The sequence below is a fragment of the Lethenteron reissneri genome, chromosome 31 (genome assembly GCF_015708825.2).
Source record: "Lethenteron reissneri isolate LAM-NWPU_2019-01 chromosome 31, ASM1570882v1, whole genome shotgun sequence".
NCBI lineage: Eukaryota > Metazoa > Chordata > Hyperoartia > Petromyzontiformes > Petromyzontidae > Lethenteron > Lethenteron reissneri.
Window position 1 is genome coordinate 3,171,288 of NC_083809.1, and position 26,363 is coordinate 3,197,650.

The 26,363-nt window shown below is 48.4% G+C and overlaps 1 protein-coding gene across 4 annotated transcripts in view; it reads right to left on the reverse strand.

Moving 5' to 3' along the window:
- The window catches only part of LOC133349673 (insulin-like growth factor 2 mRNA-binding protein 1), a 73,242-nt gene extending 56,347 nt beyond the window's left edge, over positions 1–16,895 (reverse strand). For all 4 annotated transcript variants that reach the window (XM_061563311.1, XM_061563307.1, XM_061563308.1 and 1 more), the window contains exons 1-2: positions 16,597–16,895; positions 13,528–13,588 (exon numbers count right to left, since the gene is read on the reverse strand). In XM_061563311.1, the coding sequence (XP_061419295.1) occupies positions 13,528–13,588; positions 16,597–16,771 (236 nt within the window). In that variant the 5' untranslated portion in view covers positions 16,772–16,895. The remainder of the gene's footprint in view (positions 1–13,527; positions 13,589–16,596) is intronic.
- Between the last annotated feature and the right edge of the window lie 9,468 nt (positions 16,896–26,363).

Here is a 26,363-nt window from a genome sequence, read left to right on the forward strand (position 1 = left end):
AAGCCACAATAGTTAATAACGTTAAATATTGCACACAATCTAATGTTATTTTGTAGACTTAATAGTCTGTGCGTGTGTCGCCGTGACACATTTCTTCTTCTTCGCTCGCTCGCCTTCCGTGGCGAGATTCGCAAAACGTCGTCGTGGCGGGCCACGGATATTGTTGAGAAAAATAACAAATTTGGTCAAAAGATGCCACTAATAATTGCATGGTTTTGTTTAAAGAATTTTTTTAAAATGTGTACGTTCAAGCTGTAGCGCAACGAAGGACGGGAAAATATTCCCTAAATATGGTTGGAACGTTTGAGAAGAATTACACGTCCATTTAATTGGATATTAATACTAAAGTGCAAGTTATGGGTTTAACAATTTAAGCGAGATGTCCGTTTACGAACCGTGGCACGGATTATTATTAATCAACAACCCTCAAAACTCGCACCTAGCACACATTGCTAGGCTCACCACACACACACACACAACTCTTAATCATTCAGTCAACACGACGGACTCAAAAACTGTAACAATGGCTTGCAGACCAAAAGATGCCGACTGGAAGACCCCACCAACAAGCAAAGCTTGGGCAGAAACTACCTTGGACGCAACTCCACATTTGTGGCTTCTTCTCTGACCACGGAACATTGGGAGGGTGTCCACCACCACCCCAATAACAGGAACATTGAAGAGGGACTTCCAACCCACCTTCAGAACTGTTCACGCCACCCACCGTGTGCTTATCTGACTGTTAAAACAATAATTTCGTGGCTTCCCCCAGCGAATGACCAGGGAAGAGTTAAGTGAAATAATTGTTATTGTCTCTAAATGGGAGCTCGCGAGTTGCTTTGGAGGACCCTGTTAACAGCCTCTTGGGTCCTTCTGGGAGCACCGAAAGAAATCGACGAATGGTAAACTATCAGCACTGGGATAATTAATACTCCTCCACTCACCGCCAACCCAACAACAACAAAAACCCAAGACTTAGTAAAAAAATAGGGCCGCGTTTAAACAACCGAAGCTCTAAACTGATAACGTTATGTTTGCTTGCAGCAATGTCTTAAGAAAATGGGGTGAAAAAAAAGCAAACCCGAGAGAGAGAAAAAAACCCGTCGAGACTACACAAACAATTGTGGAGTTTCCAAGCTTAAGTACCGAACTCGCTGTATGATTCACACGCACACACCAATAACAAAACAAAACCTTGACATCAAATACACACAGATCCTCTCAACATTTGCAACGTCGCGTACAAAGCGAACGGCAGTCTTGCAAGTTTAAAACAAACGCGACAACAAACCAACCACCATTACGACGACGACGAAGAGTCGAGAAAAGAGACGCGACCACGTGCGCTGCGGAGACATTTCGCTTTGCCAAGCGATGCCGCCACCACCACCACGTGCTCTGGGGGGGGGGGGGGCTACATTTCCCCCACCCTGGTCGCCCACCCCCTCTACCCCCCCCTACTCGCCCCCCCCCCTACTCGCCCCCCCCTCTACTCGCCCCCCCGCCTACTCGCCCCCCCCACTCGCCCCCCCTCTACTCGCCCCCCCTTACTCGCCCCCCCCACTCGCCCCCCCCTACTCGCCCCCCCCTACTCGCCCCCCCCCTACTCGCCCCCCACCTACTCGCCCCCCCCTTACTCGCCCACCCCCATTAACTCGCCCCCCCATACTCGCCCCCCCCTTACTCGCCTCCCCCCTACTCGCCCCCCCCCCCTACTCGCCCCCCTCCCTTAACTCGCCCCCCCCCCTACTCGCCCCCCCTCTACTCGCCCCCCCCCCTACTCGCCCCCCCTCTACTCGCCCCCCCCCCTACTCGCCCCCCCCCTACTCGCCCCCCCCCTACTCGCCCCCCCCCTACTCGCCCCCCCCCTACTCGCCCCCCCCCCCTACTCGCCCCCCCCCACTCGACCCCCCTCCCTAACTCGCCCCCCCTCCCTAACTCGCCCCCCCCCCACTCGACCCCCCGTACTCGCCCGCCTGGTCGCCCTGGCTCCTCCACGAGAGAGCCCCCCCCCCCCCGAGTCGCCACGTGCGCGGGGTGTGGGGAGCGGTGGTGGAGCGGTTAGCGCGCCGCATTACGAATCCCGGCGAACCTTGGGGTCGATTCCCGCTCACGGCCCAACACCAGTGACGATTTTCTACACCGATTATGGACATCCTCCCCTAGGTCGACTCAGCCTCAAAATGGGTACTTGGCGCGATGAGTATAAACATCGTCGCTGGGGAGACAAAGGCGGCCGGGCGTGGTGCTGGCCACCCCACCCCCTCGTGTGCCACAGTGCCGGCCTTCATAGGTGCTGCTCGCTAACAGCACTTGCCCCAGCAGTCTGTTAAGGCTACACGGGGCATCTTTGTGTGGTGGGTGACCCCCGCTAACCCCGTGTGGGAGGCAGCTTACGCTACGAACCCGACGAGTTCGATTCACGCTCACGACTCAAGAGCTGTGGCGATTATCTGAACCGGTCCTCCCCTAGCTCGACTCGGCCTCAAATTACCACCTGGTGCGTTGTGTAAACATCGCCACCGGGGAGACAAAGGCGGCCGGGAGAACCGCTGCCCCCCCCCCCCTCCTCCTTGTGTGCCAGTACCTAACCTCAACGTGCCTACTAACACAAAAGGAATGTTAAGGCTATACGGGGGATCTTTGTCTTTGTGCGTGACCCCCCCACCCCCCCAAAACTTCCACGCCATAGCCACACGGCAGAGACACGAGGAGGAGGAGGAGATGGTGGCCGGCAAAAGTGGCGGTGTAGAAGAAGCTCACAAACCCCACGCCAACGCAGCCACACACAGCCTCCCGTCCGAGTTTGGAATCGAGCCATTACAGAGAGTGCAAGAGGGAGAGAGAGGAGGGGAGGGAAAAAGCTGGTTTTCACCTTACAATTTTTTTCAGTTGGAATGGAGTTTTTTTTTCTCTTTTCCCCTTTTTCTCTGTCCCAACCCCGTATTCCTTATACAAGCCGATTTGGTAACCAAAGCGTGATAAACAGAGGTTGGCAACTGGCTCGCCGGGACTTGTGTGTGTGTCTTTTATTGTTTTTTGCGAACGTTGTTTTCAATTACAAGCCATGGGTGTTTTTGTGCCTTTGTAGTGACAGCAGGCTATGGCATGCCGATGAGTCAACTGGGCTTATAATCCACATACTTATTGATGAGTCATTCTTTTTTTGTTACACTGAAACCTAAACTTTGGTTCTCGTGCAAAGAGTAAATCCCCCCCACCCCACCAAAAAAAATTCTAAACGTGAATGAATCATCGTTCACAGTTGCAGAGTTTAGGAAATAGCAGAGTTTAAGAAATAGGTTTTTTATAGCGTTTCCCATAGAAACACAATCATTTGTAGCGGGCAGTTGTGTACCTTAAAGGTGCAATACCCATGTTTGTGAATGCCATTTTGCTGTACTGCATGGGACATAAGTTGGAAAGAGTCACGAATATATTGTATGTACTGCTGCGTTTGTGTTAAAAAACAACACAACATATACATCGGTGTCTTCCTACAATTGTTGTTGGCGACTAGGGATCTTCGAGGACAATAGAGACGTTAAGTCTCAATGCGGCTCTCACCTGATTTAGATAGATTTCTGATTGAAGTTATCCACGTGCTCATGGATTTGTGGCACGTGATACAGAATGTGTTCAATTAGAATGAAAACACGATATTGTAAATGTGGACTGCAAATGTTATCCTACGAAGTTCTTCATACAGTAGTATGCGTCTAAGGAATGTGTAGGGAATACGCACATGATACTGTATAACTGTATAAATGCTGTAAACAGTACAACGTTACTCATGTGTCCTGTTCTATGCGGTGTAAACAACAGTGCTGCCGTGATATTACACGTGTCTGTGCATAGTATGCATGTCAAGAAAATGTACAGATCCCATCACTGATTGAGACCCACACACACTGCATACTACCTCTCACATCAAGAGCATCTCACCACACCTGGAATCCCTCGATGCTCATATCACAAGTCTACAATTACGCGTTTTTCAAACAACAAATGCACTCCGTTGCCGAGACTCCTCTGAAGTGGCATTTTTAATGAATATCTGAAGCATCCTGGACTCGAAGAGACCCTATTCCACACCAACAGCTCCAAATGAACGGCGCGAGAGTTTGGTGTGATCCGGTACAGTAATGTACATCGCTGAGCAGACAGACATACACAAGTACACAACACTGAAACATGTCTTTTTTTATTTATACCAGGTAAGGCCCACTTAACCATATAGCTCTTTTTTCCCCCAAGCGATCTGGCCACAGATGATAGCTCAACAAAGTGGCTTATCATGTAGAAGTGTTTATCAGACAAATACACTAAAGCCACGTTGATTCTAAATGTAGAGGGAAAACCTGGAAAACCGAGAAAAAAATCCACGCGACCACTGAAAGATAACATGAACACTCGAAAATACACAGGCATCAGGGTCTGAATCGAACCCACGACCTCCCGTATACCAGGCGAGGTATTTATCATCTCGTCGCCGTGGTGCCCCTCATCTCATGCCTATACTTGTGCAGGATGTCAGTACTATTTTCTTCAGGTTAGTGGTTGGCTATATACTGAACGTTGCAAACTGCAATATTTATATTCTAATTGCATATTTTACTGCAGTATTGCAAAGTTTCCAACGGTTGTGCTGTACAACTCTCCCACGTGTTTCTGGGTTGTGCCACGTGCTTACAGGTTTCTCCCAGCACGTGGGAGCGAAACGTCAGACATCATGGCAAACAACACGCAGCACAACCTGTAAACACATCGGAGCGCTAAATGCATATTTTGATCATCTTTGGATGTTACAAATTTCTAAACTGAACTCTAGAAGATCACAAACCAGAAGAATTACACGTGTGACTTCTAGTGGATGTAATGTTCAGACCTTCCAAAAATAAGAACACAATATGAGCACACACACATCCATGAACTAGTATGGTATATACTAAGAAAGTTATGTTAACAGACGGGGAAATGACAGGCAGAGGAGTGACACACCAATCCTCCAACGTGGTCACTTATCTGCTTAAACGTCTGTTTTTATGCTCAAAAGAAGTCATCACAACACCCCAGGCATCACTTACAGAACATTCAAACATAATACAGACGTACACACAAACGTGCATTTAACTATTAACTAATGTTGTGTACACTCAAACGCCTTTGTTATACCCAAAGTAAAACCTCATAACAAAGGCACAATTGAACTGCTGTGCCATCAAACTCTATTTCACTTTAATATGCATCGGCGTAAATTTACTTTAATTTCATTTCCACTTTAACATTACAATTTCACCTGCATAGGCAGATGGATGCGGATTCTGCTTCTGCCAGAGAGATGTGAGAAACACTTTCTCCCATCACAAATTGTGGGAGATCGTTTTCAGAAGTTCCAACCGGCAAACAGTGGCAAGGCACAAACACAAGGATTGGTCAGGTCAAAGTGCACGGCGAGCTCTGTGCCCATCCCCCAAAATCCCCTGTGTTCTTGAGCGACCATCCATCACACACTGCACTAGCTCTAACCAGAACCTATGGGCTACAGGCTACATACATCCACATTGTAGAGCTTCACAACAAACTCAGCTCCACCTCCAGACGGGAAAAAAAACCCTCCCTCATGTTTTATTCTGGGAACGGCCACCGCAAGTGACGTAGCAGGCCTTGCGACTGCACTGGGGCCCACACAGGCCGGAGGTGCCCAGGCACCGGCCTACGAAGTGGACATTGGTTGGGGAAGAGATCCGATTCATGTATTGCACCCATTCCAACCGAACTACCACTCTGTGCCCTTAGTTCAATTTTAAATTGCAATGTAACTGAGGGACTTTATTCTCTTGGAGTTGTCTTGGAATGGTGTTGTTGTTTTGCTGCCTTGCCCAAGCTTGCATTTGGTGTTTGCAAAATCTGCATGAATTGATGTACCAGTGCAATTTGTGCTTCCATGCTTTACATATTCATTAGTCACTTATCTATTCTATGTTTTATTCTTGTTTCATTTATTTCACTTTTTGTTGATGTAGCTGGCTGACACACCCCAACTGCACCTCTGTGAAAAAGAGCTTCATAGCTCATCACATTCCTTGAGGAAAAAAACAAGGATTCTAATTATGAACTGTGGGTGTTCATCTTGTAAGTGAAACTTCAGGCAATATCGTTTGGCAGTGGAGCCATAGGCATTGGCTGAAACATTTTGCCACCATTGCCATGAGCAGCAGTACTGCCTTTAAGTAAGAAATACTGTGTGCACAGCACTGAAATAACAAATAAATGACGATTTGGACAATGGGCCTTCTACAGTGCAGAGAAAGTGACAGGACAGGAGCATGATTGTGACTTAAATCAGTCTATAAATTGTCTCTCCAACTACATGTGATGACCACGAGCCTCCATTCTCGAGGGTCATTCCCTGAAACGTTAACATTACTACTCAGTGTAAATTTGATTCAGGTACACAGAAGCTTTCGATAACTGTAGACTGCGCACAGATACGTATTTTGTTTTCACATTGTGGATGTAATTTTCATTGCCAACGGGGAAAATATGAGCAAGAGTGCTTAGCTCACACTCTTTAATTAACAATAACAATGATCGGATGTCTTGAAAAACTACGAGACATGAACGCCACCAACATGTAACATGAGCACCTGGAGCACACACTCGAGATTCACACGGTGAACACAGGCTGTGGGGTGGCTTCAATGCACTCATCCCAGCCCACACAAACATTTGTATCCCTTAATCATGCAAATCACCTGGAACATCGACTATGTTCTCTATAAGCCAAACACCCTCCCCCTTATTATCCTGGTTATGTTCCAGTGAGTTTGTGTTCTGCCCGTTGAGACACAACAGATCGCTTCATACGTACAGCGGGGTGTAAACGTGTAACCATTTGGCTAAGCATTCATCCAGCAGTAGCTTGAACAGGGCAGTGTTTTTATTCCTTAATACAGTTCTGCTGCATATTGACGAATGTGCATTTCAACGTGGAACAACCGTTGCTGTGGACATTGCTTATGCTGTATATAAAGCAATGCGGTGTAAGCTCACGATAAATATTAGATTGGGTGAGAGAGAGAGAGAGATGGCCCTATAGTTTTTTCATCGATCTACGAACCCGAGGCAACATGAGTTAGATTCCCGGCGATGGCTAAGATCAGTGGTGAAGTGAGATCTGAACCATTTCTGGATGGGGTGGCCCCCATCACCTTCCGGGCCATCCACGCTCAGTTCCCCTAAATCCATCTTTGACTTAAACCTCATTGAAGTGAGTGGCGAAGTATGGCCAAACAACTCACCCTCCGTGACTGCCGCGGTCTTCACCCAGAAGTGGATTGACAGGGCACTGTGCACGTGCATTATTACTGTAATCGTTATGTAATGCCGTGGATACGCCACAAAGGTAAACACCAGCACAATGGAGCTAGGGATGGAAGATTGCGCGTTAAGTTTGAACTCTCTGCGGGAAAACATTTTCTTTGCAAACCACGATGCCCGAGACCTTCACGGTGCAAGTATTGGGGACTGCACTGTGACACACGCGTGTGACATCAATGGTCTTTTTTCAAGTGAGCCCGGACTTACTTATTCCAGGACACTTCACGTGGCACCACCAATACGCCCTGTGGTGTGTACATGCAGTTTTGCTTTTTGGTTCGAACTGAATAACATTGAATAATAAAATTGAATACCAGCATTGATTAACATTAAAGAACGCGGTCTGAAACGCAGCGCTGCGTCATGTTATTTACCACTAACTTTACAATCGAGTATTTTAATAAAAACGTGAAGTTCTGTGTCTATGATGGCATAAACACAACGGTGCCTGCCTTTGCGGGGGGACCAGAGAGTGTCGCTGTTAAAGTGATGCCCCACGCACCCGGCGACCCGAGTTCGATTCCCGCACAATCCAACACCGTTGACGACTATCTGAAAAGGATGCTGCGCCTCACCTAGGTCGACTCAGCCTCAAATGAGTAGCCTGGTGGCGTTGTGTGTAAAACATCACCACGGTGGAGAAGAAGGTGGCCACGCGTGGTGTTGGCTACTTCGCCACCCGCCTTCGTGTGCCGTGCCAGCCATCCATCTGTCATTGCGAACCGCATCTCTCCCCAAATGTCTTTCAAAGCAATGCAATAATACGGGGAATCATTATTGTTGTTTGTGTCAAGTTAAATCTGGCCATGGCCTTCGTGACCGTTTCTGCGTGCATGTTTTTTTTCCGACAGGCTAAGCTTTGCCATAGCATGTTGTCAATAACGTTGCATCAAAGCATCTTCGTATACAAACGCCAAACACAAGTTATTAAAATGCACACACAATGAGCTCTTCCCAGCCTGGAGATTACAAATTAAGAACCCGACAAACTTCAAGTGCTGGGTTATTTTTTGCTGGGTTGTTAATGCATCGCATGTGTGTGTGTGTTTACGCATTGTAAATTCGAATGCACACATGCACGCATGCATTCACGGCTGCTAGCTCTAACGTTGCTTGTTTCATTTGTTTTGTTTAATAGCTAAAGTGTAATGTTTTAAAAACCAAAACTGTCCCCACCACTACATCCTGTTGAACTTATTTCGCACCGTACGTAGCCAACTCTGCTGATCGGGGTTGCGAGGGTGGACAACAGACTAAGACACAAAAAAGCAATTCTAAAGAAATTAGTTTTCAATCTGTGGTTGTGGTTTGGTACGAGTAGGATAGAAATGTGAACGTCACATTGGTGGTGTTGCGTGTCCTTCACATAGGGCTATGGAACTAAAGACACCTAAGGTGGATCATCAAATGTGCATCATCACGCAGCCCCGTTGTTTAGTAAAAAAAATAAGGTGGATGGATGGGTCAGATAGTGGCTTGAATAGCTAGCATAGGAAACAGCAACCACCACCAACAACACCATCATCATTACCACCACCACCGTCATTACCACCAACTAAACAATCATCTTGTGTATCATCGGCATTATCACGAGCACCACCACCATCGTCATAATTACCACGACCACCATAATCACCCACCAACTACTATCAGCACCACCACCACCACAGTCGTTGTCGTTACCACCACCACCATAACCACCATCATCTGCATTACCACCACCATTATCGTCATTGCCACCATCACCACTTCCAACAGCACCACCATCACTGTCGTGGTAATTACCATAATCATCATCTTCTTCGTAATCATCCCTACTTCTGGCATCATCACCATCGTCATGATTACCATCAACACCCACCATCGCCATCATAAGCATCCACAGCACCACCATCATCACCAATTACCAGCACAGTTTAAATTAAAATCACCAAGATGACCATCATCATTACTATCAACGTCATCGTCTACAACAAACGCACCACACCATCGCTGGAACGATTAACATTATTGGTAGTAATACGTACGATCAACAACAATCACCTTGATATGCATCATATCAACAGCTACACCACCACTTACAACCAGCACAACCAACACACCAACACCGAGAAGACAACAATCACTACCACCACGACCATCACAATCACCACACCACCAAAAACCAAAATCACCGTAACCGCCATCACCCTACATCGCAACCACCACGACTAACACCACCCATTAAATCCACACAATCACCACCTAACAACACTGACACAACACCACCACTTACAACCAACACAACCAACACACCAACACCGAGAAGACAACAATCACTACCACCACGACCATCACAATCACCGTAACCACCATCACCCTACATCGCAACCACCACGACCAACACCACCCATTATATCCACACCATCACCACCGTAACCTCCACCACCACCACCGTAACCTACACCATCACCACCACGATCAACAACCCAAACACAATCACCATCGGCATCACCATCAGCATCACCATCACTAAACGTGACGGCCGCGGTCACCACCACCAACCGTCGAACATTCGCGAATATTTTCCTACCAAACGTAAAAACGTGAATCGTGCATCCACACACGCACATGAGATACATTAACCCATCCAAATGCGCACCCCTACACCCCTATTGCTCCTCTTTCTCATTCAAGTTATTAGCATTTTCTCTTCCGTCCATCAAAAGCGTGTGTGGCGTGCGTGTACGCATCTCTGTGTTGTATATGCAGGCACTGTGTTGTATGTATGTAGACGCACGTGTATGCACATACACACACGTGCGTGTGTATGTTCTACATAAATGTATACGACTACCGTATAATGTACGAAATGCTAAATCAGCGATATCTCCCATCACTATATTGAATGTATACATTTGACATTTGAGTGTGCGTGTGTCCGTACGTCGAGGGGGATGTGTGTGTGTGTCCCCATGTTACGTACAAATCTGTTGCCCCAACAGTCTGCTCAGGCTATATGGAGGATCTCTTTAGGATAACATTTGGGGTTAGGGAGCGGTGGCGTAGTGGTTAGCGCACTCGCGTTACGAAGCCGGTGACCCGGGTTGGATTCTCGCTCACGACCAACGCCGGTGACAGATCTCAACCAGTGTTGGAGCTTCCCGTAGGTCGACTCAGCCTCAAATGACTACCTGGTGCGGTGTGTGTGTGTGTGAACGTAGGCCACTAGGGGAGATAAAGGCGGTCGGGAGGGTTGCTCGGCACCCAAACTCCTCGTGTGCCATGCCGGCCTTAAAAGGGTCTACCTAACAGCACTTGCCCCAACAGTCTGTTAATCCTATAGAGTACACACATTCACCACGTACCGCTCACATATTGTTGACCCCACAATACCAAACGTGATGTGAATCTCATGTACACACACTATCCACATAGTGTGTACATATTGCGTTCGTCATAATACGCTATTTAATATTATGCACGTAAGCTCAAGGTCTGTGCCATTGTGTACTATCCATATTGAGTACACGGCACAAAAGAATCCCCTATTATATCGGCGTATAGGGGGGGGGGGTGGATAAATTATATTAGCGGAGCACCCACAACCGCCTTCCTATCCCAAATGCTGATTATAAACAAAATATATTACACATCACACCGGGCATTAATTTATTTAAGGCCGAGCTGACCTAGAGGGGGGGGTGTTGTGATAAAGCAATCGCCGCGGGATCGATTTGCCGTGGGAATCGAACTCAGCTTTTCTGACCCCGGGGGGGGGGGGGGGGGTCGTCAGCTCGAGTAAGCTAACCACAAACGCCACCGCTCCTCGCAAATCTCACGCCGCACGCAAAAACAAAAACACGACGACGGTGATGTCTATGTCTATTGTGTGTCTATGAACATTGTTGTGTGTCTATGAACATTGTTCATAGGCATTGAACATTGTTCATAGACACACAACACCACACGTGCACAAATAGTGTCTCATTCTCGACCACGAGATGCCTCGCAAGGCCCCCTCCACGTGTGCTCTTGGGCTATGGTTTTGAGATATATATATACACACACGCACGGCGCTATGCATATATATACATATGCGTATTACAAATCCTTTGTATATTTAGCACGTTAGTTGTTTGTAAACTAGTATATAAATTAGATGTGTGCATCTAAACCCGGTACGCCGGTGACTGTCACACAATCACTCATTTAACTGTCCCGCGGTGGTGTAAGCCAAGAAGCTGTTGAAAATAAAATAATTTTAGGACTTTAGACTCACACACACACACGTGTAACAAACCAAAGACACCACGGTTGTCCTCATCAGGTTTGTATACGAGTCAAGCGTTGTTAGCGAGCACCTATTAAGGCCGGTAGGGTAACACACGAGAAGCAAATGGCATAGAGGATAGCCACCAACACCACCACCAACCACACGCACGCGTGATGAAGATGCCTTTGTCTCTCAAGCCCCATGCAATACCCACGCCACCGCGTGGGTTGGTGCACGTTTTAGGGCCGAGCCGACGTAGGCGTAGGTCGAGCCGGGTTCATGTCAGGCCGGCGGTGACTTGATGTGGGTCGTGGCCGGGGTTGGAACCGTGGTGGCGGTGACCGCGGTACGCAAGAGGTCGAACCATCACAAAACAACACCTACACCCTGCCTAACTGCTGTAATTAGCAATGTTGCTTAATTGTAATAATTGCACTGCGAGAAGAAGGTTTTTGAACCTCCGGTCCTCACGACACACCCGAGCCCCTTATGCCCTTCCACGTGTTCCAATTTTTTTCCATTCGACTACAAAGAGTTGTCGCTACTCGCGCCTGATGATTGCTAAACGCGTTCCAAATGACGCAGAGATTTGAGAGCTGCAATTGAATTTGAATCAGCGATTTCTAACGTCACTTGGGGGTACACACAAGATCTATTTCACAATCTGAATATCTACCTTACATACGCGCACAATCCCTCTAACTTAATTTAAATCAGCCCTCTCTTGCTCACGTGGAATATCCACATGCACAACACCTCCGATACGAACCATAACTCTCCGTCACGTGTAACACAAACGCACACATGTACAATCAACTTACACCTTAATTTAACAAACAAGAAGATGGATATGTATGTATCTCCTTAACATATGTCCCTCCATATAAAAAAATATAAGCATTTATTTTATACTTCCCGTCAACAACAAGGCCTTCTGGGAGTGCTTCATCTCAGCAGCATTGCTTCAATAACAAAACTGGACCGGTTTCGGCATGCGGGGTCGCATCAGCAGTCAGACTTTCTTTAAACAATGATCGAACTACTAGATGTAATAACAGGCAAAGAACCCTCTCTTTAAGATACTGGTCCTAATGTCTTATTTTAATTTGAATCCGCGCCCTGTCCGTTACACGCGCACGTGCGTTACGTAATCATCAGGCGCGTGCAGCGTGTTGCGCAGTTTATATTTTTATTTGAAAGTGTGAGTGCGGGGAACACTAAGTGGGTGCCCGTAGCGAATAGCGAGGCCTGTAGTTTAGGTCGGGTACCTCTGACGCATCACCTAGACAATGTTTGGCACGGCCGAGTAAAGTGTGCACATCAGTTGCGTGTATTTTGATTTGAAAGCTATCTTCTTCCCAACACAATTTTAAAAGTTTGTATTTTTATAACTCCATCCAGCAGTAGATGATGAAAGCAGTCTTCATAAAACTTTTCTCAATGTCCACTATCAATCAATCTTGTCGCAGTGGCTAGAGCGTTGGACTCAATCTTAAGATTGCGAGTTCTGAGCCAATCATACCTCCGGGGTCGATAAAACAACCGCTTTTTGGAAAAGTCAACAGCGGTGGACCTATGGATAGTCTGACCCTCGCCGTGAGAATGTGGACTTTTCAATAGGTTACAGGCCATACCTGTAGTGCTCATTGGGACAGAGAGCCAATTGTCTTGTTCTGCAGAGTTTATTTCCATCCGGGTCAGTGAAAATATTTCTGCATCCGGCACACCGCATCCAGTATCCATCTCGCTGCGGCTACTAGTCACGTACCACCTACTCTCCAGCCCAATCAGCGACCCAGGAAATATCGATTGAGCCATTAAACCCATGCTTTTATGTATCAAGTATGCATTGGGACATGAGTGAAATAAACAATTCACGCGCTCCATACCTTTGCGTTTTAGGAACCGAGTGCTCAACTTCGATTAATTTCCCGTGGATTTCGACTTTTCCTACGAGAAGGGAAAGGGTGGGGAGAGGGGACGGAATTAAAAACACAGGTACGAGAACCTACAATTCACCGAGAGAGACAACGTTAGGACGAGTTTGAAACGCACGTGCGGCGCAGTTGAGCGTTAACGATCACCAACAAGACCAGTGATTGTACTGCGGTTATAGTAGGGACGCGTTGAATTATGCACAATGGAATTGGCGTGCAGTGGGTGCTTGGCAGGACAGGGCCCACGTCCACTAGTTCCGTGAACGTTGCACCTCTGAAAAAGACTTCAGTAACCCCGACGCAACACATTGACCAGAGTGGTCACACACACCACGTTGCCCGTACGCCACAGCGAGGCCCTCATTCATAAAGTCCAGCGGTTCACAAACAAAAGAGCCGATGTACATGTACACGTGTGCATTTGTCTGAATCGCGGTGCTGTTTCAAATCATCATCACCACCACCACCAACCACTTCACTGATGAGCGTGGTGAAGTATGGTCAAACAACACGCATGACCGACACGGCGTGGGGAAGGCCTTCTTCATTCAGGAGTGAATTGACAAAAGGCTTTGAATATGAGCAGGCGTTTGACTACCATGAACATATTACTTTAATGAATATACAAGGCACAATGTTTACATACACCATATGTAACAATGCGAATACGGCCGTGAACTAAACATTGCAGTGTTGTGTTTGCATCTTTTTGACACAGTTGTGGCAAAGTGCTTTTAAACATTATAGAGGTTGGAAGGGGGGGTGGATGACGTAACTCTAGCGTGTAAACTACTACACTATTGGGGTCTACGCATGGTAAAACTATGGTGTGGGTTTTAATACTATGGCGTGGGTATGGTGTGGGTTTTGTTGACTTTTACCGCGTGAATAATTTTGATGGATAAATCAAATTGTTGACAAAATGTACAACGCGCGCAATTACATAAAGGCCCCTATATATATAAAATGTTATTAGTTCCTTCCAGCAATTAACAAAAATATTTCTGGGTACATACAGCGTTTGGTGGCTCACGTTCACACGTATATGCGTGTACCAATCGTGTGTGCTTGTGTGTAAGAGTTTGCAGAAGCGTTTTGTAAAATTGTGCATTTAAATACGGCTAACACGAATCATCTTTGTGTCGTTCACCATTGCGGCGGAGGCTCTTCAACACAAGCCTCGAGACCTATCCTATTTTGTTAATGTTGATGTTGTTGATGTTGTTGAAGATGTTGTTTCTTGCCTAGCTTGTTTGGCCAAATTTCTCGATTCGTAGGACGTGTGGCTTTGGTTCGCGTTGTCTTAGGCGTGAAACAGCGAATCTCACGGTCGTCTAAGGCGTCTTAGACGACCGTCACCGTGCACTGTAATAGCAGCACGAACCCTTTCTTTTGGCTAACACTCTTCGACGTAAATAAGAATGTTATAATGATGAAAACACACGTGTGTGTGTGAGTTTATCGTTGCTGTTCTACCGCCGTCATCGTCGATATGAATCATTATCGGCTTAGTATATAGGGCCTTAAACAGAACGCGATCTCTCGCTTCGCTGGTCGTTACGCCACGCTCTGTCCCACCCCTCCTCGACAAGTTTTGGCCCAAAGACGGCATTTTCATTCCATCTTCCAAATAAACTTTACGAAAGACTCCCGACATCGTGACGGGAACACCAAGGCAAATGAAACAACCTTGAACGATGAAGATTCGGGGACATCCGTCGTGCACGTTGCTATCACGTGCACACGACATTTGCACGGGAGAGTGCACCAAGGTTATTCTACAGAAGCGTTACCGATGCCGTGTGGTTATTCGGCTTGTTTCGACGTTTTTAATACAACTTTAAGTTCCCCTCTCCCCGCCACCAACCCCCCCCCCCCTTACTTGAGAAGCTCCCAGCGCGTGGTGCGAAACGTCGGACACGCAGATCGCACAACACGCGCGTCGCGGTACGACCCCGAAAAACCTATCGGAGAGAGCTGCTATACCACCATCATATAGCGTAACAATCTACAGCTGTCATATGTCCACGATACACACGTGTGTACAGGACCGACACACGTGTGCGTATGTGCGTGTGTGTGTGTGTGTGCATCGACCTACGTACATTTAGGACCGGGAGTGTACTGTTTAGCGCACGGAGCTTCGAACCCAGCCACCTGGGTTCGATTCCCGCTTGCGACCAATGTTCAATATACGAACTTGATTGTGGCGAAGATCGATTATCGTCGGTGTGTTAACGTCGGCTTCTAGGGAGATAAAGGCGGCCGGGAGAAGTGTTGGCCCAGCCCCCCTTCGTGCAACGGTGTCGGCCTTCATAGGTGCTCGCAAACAGCACTTGCCCCCCAACATTATCTTTTAAAAGGATACACGTGGGGAACCTCTCTCATTTGTTTAGGTACTTATTATATTATACTCTGTGACCCCGGCGTGTTTAAGAGTGTGGACATTTCCACGTTAAAGTTGGGGAGGGTTACACGGACCGCCACGTGCGTTTGGTAGCGCGGATAGCGACAGAAGAAGATACAAATTTTTTAATCAAATTTCTCTACGAACTCTGTCATCTCGGTCGCTGTTTCTCCCCATTCATCATTCACCCCTCCGTTGTGATGCAACCAAACAAAGTCCTCTTCGCGTTTCCCACCACTCGTTCCTTTAGTGCCCCCCATCACCACCACACCACACCCCCCCCCCCCCCCCAGATGGCATTATGAATAACCCTGTGTTGTACGTAAGTGACGAGTTGCCATTATTTCGTTAGATACACACACAGCGACATATTCTTACGTCGAACATGAATAAGCATCTGTTAAGGCCAGGTATACAGACAAACGTGCGTATTACACACAGACACGTTTACGTTGTGGGGGAGGAGAGAGGGGAAATTACGCGTTTCTATAACATTCAGTGCATATGCCCCGGTGTGACTGGCTCCAGATACATAGCAGCTATTACAACAATTGATGAAGTCAAGCCAAGGGGTGGGATGACATTCAAACACGTGAAGAAGACACGGCACCTACCAGACAGGGCGTCAATAGCTTTCATCGCCCACTGTTCGTCCGTACAATCCACAAACGCGTAGCCACCCTTCACCAGAAACTGCCCCGACACCGGGATCTTCTTCTCGCTGAACAGCGACTCCAGTTCCGCCGGCGAGACGTTCTCGCTGAGGTTGCCGATGTAAAGCTTGTTCATTGTGGCTTGCAGTCTTGTCCTCCTGGTGCTGGTGATGGTCCGAGTCAAGCAGTCGAGAGAGAGTGTGTGTGTGTGTGCTCTCTCTGTCCTCCTCCTCCTCCTCCCCCACCTCTCTCTCTCTCTCCTCTCTTCTCACACTCTCCCCACTTCCCGCTCTCCCTCTCTCCTCTCTCTCTCGCTCTCTCAATGCACCCCCCACCACCACTACTACCACCACTCTCTCTCTCTACCACCACCACTCTCCACCACCACCACTCTCTACCACCACCACCACTCTCCACCACCACTCTCTACCACCACCACTCTCCACCACCACTCTCCACCACCACCACTCTCTACCACCACCACCCTCCACCACCACGACTCTCTACCACCACCACCACCACTCTCCACCACCACTCTCTACCACCACCACTCTCCACCACCACTCTCCACCACCACCACTCTCTACCACCACCACTCTCCACCACCACGACTCTCTACCACCACCACCACCACTCTCCACCACCACTCTCTACCACCACCACTCTCCACCACCACTCTCCACCACCACCACTCTCTACCACCTCCACCACCACTCTCCACCACCACTCTCTACCACCACCGCTCTCCACCACCACCACTCTCTACCACCACCACCACCACTCTCCACCACCACTCTCTACCACCACCACTCTCCACCACCACCACTCTCTCTCTCCACCACCACTCTCCACCACCACTCTCTACCACCACCACTCTCCACCACCACCACCACCACTCTCCACCACCACTCTCTACCACCACCACTCTCCACCACCACCACTCTCTCTCTCCACCACCACTCTCTCTCTCTCTACCACCACCACTCTCTCCACCACCACCACTCTCCACCACCACCACTCTCTACCACCACCACTCTCTACCACCACCACTCTCTACCACCACCACCACTCTCCACCACCACCACTCTCCACCACCACCACCACTCTCTCTCTCTCCCACCACCACCACTCTCTCTCTGGTTTCACTGCGCGCTCTGATGTCGCCTCTCGGACCCTCTCTCGCTCGCTCTCTCGCTGTGATATTCGTGTTTTGATTTCTACCACGATTATTGATTATGATTATTTGCCCGGTGGTCTCTTTGTACGTGGTGGGAACGGGAGGCGGGGATGTACAGAATGACCGGGTGGGGGGGGGGGGGGTTGGGGGGGGGATGGGGGGTGGGAGGGAGGGGTTGGTGGGCTCGCTTTTGCGAGCAAATCACACACACATACACACTTACACACATACACACTTACATACACACACTTACACACACACACTTACACACATACACACTTACACACATACACACTTACACACTTACATACACACACATACACTTACACACACACATACACACTTACATACACACACACTTACATACACACACACTTACACGCTTACACACATACACACACACACTTACATACATACACACACTTACACACACATACACACTTACACACATACACACTTACACACTTACATACATACAACAACAACAACAACCGCCATTCGCCACTAAGTGGCGGTGACGTCACCACGATGCTTGTGCCAGGCCAAGTGCACCTTGAGGCCACGTGAAGTGTCGAAAGCCCGCTGGCAGGAGGTCACGGGGCAGACCCAGCAGGTGCCACGGGTCGACTGACCGAGATGACCGAGATGACTGGCTGATGCACCACCTGTGCCCCCTACTGTGCCAACTTGCTGTGCTTTAGCCACCCGGCGCTCCGCTCGTTGTTGTGAGCGTCGCTCCTCCGCCCTCCGTTGTTGTTGTAAGGCGACTGCCTCCAACTGCCCAGTAGCGTCCTTCACGAGCCTCCTCCACTGAGGCCGATCTTGACACCGCTGGTACCAGTCATCGGCAAGTCCACTCAGCTCCACGTCCTCCTGTACCACATCACTCCATCTCTTCTCCAGCCCGTGCCGCGCCCGTCTAGCCCCCTCGATCCGGCCGAACAAAAGCTGTTTAGGCATGCGGTGGCTGGGCAGGCCACTTACACACACACGTACACACACACACACTTACACACACACACACTTACACACACACACTTACACACACACACTTACACACACACTTACACACACACGTACATATACGTACACATATACACATTTACACACACACTTACACGCATACACGTACACACACACTTACACTCTTACACACACACTTACACACACACTTACACACACACGTACACATACGTACATATATACACATTTACACACACACTTACACGCATACACGTACACACACACTTACACACACACACACTTACACACACACTTACACACACACTTACACACACACGTACACATACGTACACATATACACATTTACACACACACACACGCATACACGTACACACACACTTACACACATACACTTACACACACCCATACACTTACACACACACACATACACACACATACACACACTCACACACATACACGCTAAGGCTGCAGTTTCCCACAAGTCGTTTCTCTCGCTGTACCCCCACACACACACAGACCCCTTCTCTCTCCCACTCTCTGTCAGTGGAGCTACTGCCTCACCTCTCCTCTCTATCTCTTTTGCTCTATCACCCGCAAGCTGCCCTTCTTCCCCACTGCCCCTGGCTAGGGTTGTTGAGACTTGGACAGGGGAGGGATGTTCAGTAGTGGTGGTGGTGGTCTGAGTAGCCGTCCATGCTCGCACGAGGAGAGAGAGAGAGGAGAGGGGAGAGATTGGGGAGGTGGTCGTGAAAGCTTTTTCAGAGGTAGCGCCGCCTACAAATGAAATCATTCCCAGGAAAATTCGGCGAAGCAGAGGGGAAAACGCGAATTCTGCACGGCAAGGTTTACTATGCGAACGCCTACCTGTACCTACCTGTGCGTGCACGTGTTACAAAGACAAAGATCCCCCGTGTAGCCTTAACAGACTGTAGGGGCAACTGCTGTTAGCGAGCACCTATGAAGGCCGGCAAGGCACACGAGGGGTTGGGTGGCTAGCATGTACACCTACCTACCAGTGTATGTATACGTATTACACGCACACGTGTACATGCACAATGTGTTTGCATGTATATATACTCAGACTTGCATATGCAGGCACGTATCGACGTGCACGTTTCTACTCGTGCACGTGCGCTCACACACATCTACACACACGTGTGCAGCATTGTATGTTTACACCTCGCATGTACGAATAGACGACCTCACACACACGTTTGCACGCATGGTGTGTACGCGCACGTGTACGTACACACATTCACATGCACGTGTGCTTACACGTGTACACCTTACGTGTGCGCGTACACGTCTGCGTATTCTACACGTGTTCGAACATTTACACGAATACAGAGTAATGCACATACGTGGACTGTTATACTTATACACATGCTTAATACAATTTACGCTTACGCATATACGAACACACGTGTAGAATCGTATTCATATGCACGTGTACACTTACACATGCATGCTCTTTACAAATACACGGACACACACTTTACACGCTCATATATACATGCATATGCACGAAATAGGCACATGTTTACATACACATTTGTACAAATAAACATGTATACAGTACTTACATGTACTCAGCCACAGTATGTATTCACACTATCATTCATAGAGTACCACGTGTATACACGCATTTACACATCATATACACACATGTACAAACATTTCAGCATTTGTATACACAGATGTACACGCATACACATACTAATGCACATCCATATACATGCATATCAATACACATACAAATACACACCCGCTCACATATATACACAATACAAAGATCCCCCATATAACCTCTAACAGACTGTTGGGGCAAGTGCTGTTCGCGAGCACCTATGAAGCTGCACATATATACACATACAGTACACGTAAGCACACACACACACAAATCTACAGCATACTCACTATCGTATTTAGTAGTTTATAGATATATAGATATTAAAACATATATATATACACACATCCAGTAAATACAAAGCACACTGATGCATGCATACCCCCAAGCATACATACGTACGGCTCACACACATTCGTACACACATGGACACTCGTAGTCACATGTACATGTTACACACATACACACAGACACACAACATATCACACACATACCAAAGGCAAACACGCAAACAAAGACACATACATACACACGTACGTGTGTACACACACGCATACTGCACACATACGTACACACGGACATACGTAAACATAGTCACAAACCCAACACGTACATCCATGCATACACGCATGGACACACGAATATACGCACACATCAACTCGCACTCATGTAACCACGTACGTACACACGTGCATACGTACACACACGTGCATACCTCGGGAATTCATTCGTACCGGGGGTCCACGTTGCTTGCAGAAGACACCACAGCACCACCGTGATCCTTACTCCCACACTTCCTTACGAAATACACATGTAGGCGCTATTTAGATAACGTTTCGGGAATTGGCCTTTGTTCAGAACAAACGAGAAGAGCCATCGTTCCGAAATCAACCATTGCACCAACAACGTTGATTTAGGACAATTGATCCGTCTGCGGTTCAGTTACAGCAGTGTTAATAATCACGGTTGATGTTGGAGTGGAATTGATGCCCTTGCTCTGAAGGAGGTACGTTGTCCGAAACGTCAGCGTGATATGCGTTGCGATGTAGGGCAGTGTTTATTTACAGACGCCGGGATGTTTTTTAGCCTGTGTGTGTGTGTACATTCATTAGCTGTAGTCTCTGTAAAGTGGATACCCCCTTCCGCGAGCAGTGAAACAAGACATTGCAGAGCTGCGCCTTTGTAGCCACACGCACGCACAATGACCACCGTTCTGTAGCTGGACAAAAGTTGCTATCCAAATCTTAAACTCCAGAAAATCCTTTCCCTTATTTAGGATCACCCCCTTTTGTGTGTGTGTGCGTGTGGGATATACACGAGCGCATATCTGATCGTTATGTAATACTAACGAAAATACACAATTAGGACTCACATGATTTGCACAGTAGTTATTGCCGGGCTAGAAACGATTCCCCTCTGCTCGTTGCCGATTAGTGCGGCTAAGATCCGATATTATTGTAGCGAGGGATATACAACCTCGTTCGTGGGCCCCTTGTCAGTGGCAGGGTTCTCAGTGGTGGCCACGGGGTGGATGAAATGGAAGTCGTGGGCCGTGTGTGGACTACAAGCCCCCAATCCTCCTCCCCCACTCTACCCCAAGATGTAAAATCTCACACAATGAGCCGCATAAACAGGACCCCACTCAACTCCCCCTCCCACATTACATAATAGTAGTCATATATTGCTTTAAATGCAACACCCCATGTCTCTTGAATCTGAATGAAATGTTAAATGTGATGCTATGAACTGATGCTTCCTAATATTTTAGGGGTTGGTGTACAGCACATTGTTTTTTTTGTTGCGGTGGCGAGATGTTAACTACCTCTCCTGGTATGCAGGAGGTTGTGGGTTGGATCCCGACCCTGATGCCTGCTGCTGTGTATTTGGAGTCTGAACGTCTCTCTCCCCTTGGTCGCGTGGATTTTTCTCCGGGCCCTCTGGTTTTTCCCCTCCACATTTAGAAAAATGCTTTGAGAGTATTTGGCGACTGCTATCAAATTCCACGTGGATCGCCACTTCTTTGAGCTATCATTTGTGGGCAGGTCGCTTCGGAAAAAGAGCTATATAGCTCAGTGTGGCCGTAAAATAAAAAAAATAGTGTAGTGTAGAGGAAGTGCTCTGACCAACAGCAGCGTCCCGTCAACCAACGAGGATTGTGCGTATCACGGCCTCCTGGCCCTGCCGATGAACCCAGAAGGGTGAACCCGGCACAAAAACAGACGCTCCTTGGTGGCAATGAATACATAAGATCAATAGGCCCATGGACTACACCACCACCACCACTATTCTTCTGTGGTGCATGGAACGGACGTGGAACTATTCATTATATTCCGAGGCCTACATGTCGTGATTGTGTGTGCATGTGCATTCGCGTAGAGCGTGTGGTGTCACACACCTCACCATTAACATCGAAGACAAAGATCCCCCGTATAGCCTGAACAGACTGCTGGGGCAAGTGCTGTTAGCGAGCACCTATGAAGGCCGGCACAGCACACGAGGGGGTGGGGTGGCCAACACCACGCCTGGCCGCCTTTGTCTCCCCAGTGGTGATGTTCACACCACGTACTCACCACGTACTTATTTGAGGCTGAGTCAACCTAGGGGGGGAGAGAATCACTGGTATTGGCCATGAGTGGGAATCGAACTCGGGTCGCGTTGTTCGTAGCGCAGCGCACCAACCCGCACCCTGAACATCTCACACACAACACACACCACACACAACACACACCACACACACACCACACACACCACACACAAAACACACACAACACACACACACAACACACACACAACACACACAACACACCACACACACCACACACAACACACACACAACACACACCACACACAACACACACCACACACACACACCACACACAACACACACCACACACAACACACACAACACACACACACCACACATCACACACAACACACACAACACACACCACACACACCACACACACCACACACAACACACACACCACACAACACACCACACACCACACAACACACACCACACACAACACACACAACACACACCACACACAACACACACCACACACACCACACACACCACACACAACACACACCACACACACCACACACCACACACACCACACACCACACACAACACACACAACACACACAACACACACCACACAACACACACACAACACACACAACACACACAACACACACACAACACACACCACACACAACACACAACACACACCACACACACACACACAACACACACCACACACAACACACACACCACACACACACACACAACACACACCACACACAACACACACCACACACACCACACACAACACACACCACACACACAACACACACAACACACACCACACACAACACACACCACACACACACACACAACACACACCACACACACAACACACACACAACACACCCACACACAACACACACCACACACAACACAACACACACCACACACACACACACAACACACACACACAACACACACAACACACACCACACACACCACACACAACACACACCACACACAACACACACACACCACACACAACACACACCACACACACCACACACAACACACACCACACACAACACACACCACACACAACACACACCACACACACACCACACACAACACACACCACACACAACACACACAACACACACCACACACACAACCACCACACACACACACACAACACACACACACACCACACACACACACACACACACACACAACACACCACACACACACACACACACACACACAACACACACACACACACACACACACACAACACACACAACACACACCACACACACCACACACAACACACACCACACACAACACACACACACCACACACAACACACACCACACACACCACACACAACACACACCACACACAACACACACACACCACACACAACACACACCACACACAACACACACCACACACAACACACACACACCACACACAACACACACCACACACACCACACACAACACACACACAACACACACACACAACACACACACAACACACACCACACACAACACACACCACACACAACACACACACACACCACACACAACACACACCACACACACCACACACAACACACACACACCACACACAACACACACCACACACACCACACACACACACAACACACACCACACACACACAACACACACACAACACACACCACACACAACACACACACACCACACACAACACACACCACACACACCACACACAACACACACCACACACACACAACACACACACAACACACACACACATTCTGCTGCACATCACGGTGTGAATTCATCCACGTGCATGTAAAGTGAGGATGGTCATCAACCATGAACAATCCACTGCTGAATAAATGCCTTTTTGTTCATATTCTTAGGTTTTTTCGGTAAAGTCACGTAGGTAAAACATCAAAATTAATAAAAAATAAAATAAAATAAAGATCACGACGTTTCGGAGGCAACACAAGTCTCCGTCATCAGGTGGGACCGTCACAGCCTTTTTGTCCCCCCGCTCAAGCCGCCGTCACCCCTCGCGGTCTCGCGATGCCACGACGACGACGACGACCCCCACAATGGCACCTTCTGCTCCATCTCCGAACCCCCCAATAGCGCGCCGGGTTGGCTACGTGCGGTGCAAAAGAAGTTCAACGTGCGGACGCAAATCTCCGCGGTGATCCCCGCTCTTTCGCTGGGCTCGACCGCAGTTCCGTGCGTCATTTCTACCGCGAGGCGTCCCCCCAAAGCCTCGCTTCCCTCCCCCCCCCGATGGTCAACACGAAGAACGTCTCCAGTTGGCGCACGCAGTCCGCGCTCTGCGCGTTCCGGGGCCTGCTCCATGCACGGCCCCCCCCCCCCAGCCGCCCCCGGAGCACGTGGAACACTCCGATGCCGGCAAGGAGGCGAGCGTGGCGCTGCTGCTGGTGGTGGTGGTGGGGGGATGATGATGAGTCGAGGGATGCGTAAAGCCCCCTGCATTAGCGCGAACGGCATTCTGCACTCTCTGGACGAACGTATTTTGTGGAGCGACGCTGCGTTTGCGCGTGTAGCCCCCCCCCCCCCCCATGTGTACATGTGGGTAGTTGTTGTTTTGTGGCGTGCTGCTGCTGCTGCTGTATTCGATGTGACTTTGTATCGAGGTAGGCTCCAGCGCTTTGGCTTCTGGCAGCAATAAACGTGGGTTTACAGTCAAACGTTTAATCTCTATGCGTTCCTTTTTCTGTCTCTCAATGTGCTTTGAACTTTGTAATTTGCAAGCGTGGTCGTAGCCCACCCCACCCACTCACACCTGACCTCTCTCCACTGCTAGATCTGCGACATTCAGCATTTGTATCGTTGTACTTTTGTCAATTGCCATGTTTCTGAGCCGCTGTTCTCAATGCGAAGGTGGGTGGGGTGAATGAAAGTCGCACGCGACAGGTTCGGTGAACAATTGGAAGATGTCCCCATCGGAAGCACCCAACTGGAAAACACGTGGACGAGAAACGTGTCAAACTAAAAGGACAAAAATTAAAGGCGGACCAGGATTTTAAATGTATTAAATAAAGAGGGCCCAAAAAATGCAAAGTTGGAGTGCTTTTGGAAATATGAACTTAATCACGAAAAGTAACGTCTATAAAAAATATGACGGAAATAATTACCTGTGTATTATATTATCGTTGTTATATTGTCCTGTTGCTATGGCATATGGTATGTACAATATCATAATTTACAGCTCATTGTCAATCCACCGCTGATTGTGTGCATCATAATTGAAGTCCTCTCCCCCACGTGCCTGTCGGTCAAGGGAGTTGCTTGACTATACTTCCCCACGCTGGTCAGTGCGGGCGGGTGACGTGGCGGGTGCAGGACCAGTGCAGACATCACTCGCCACGGACGGGA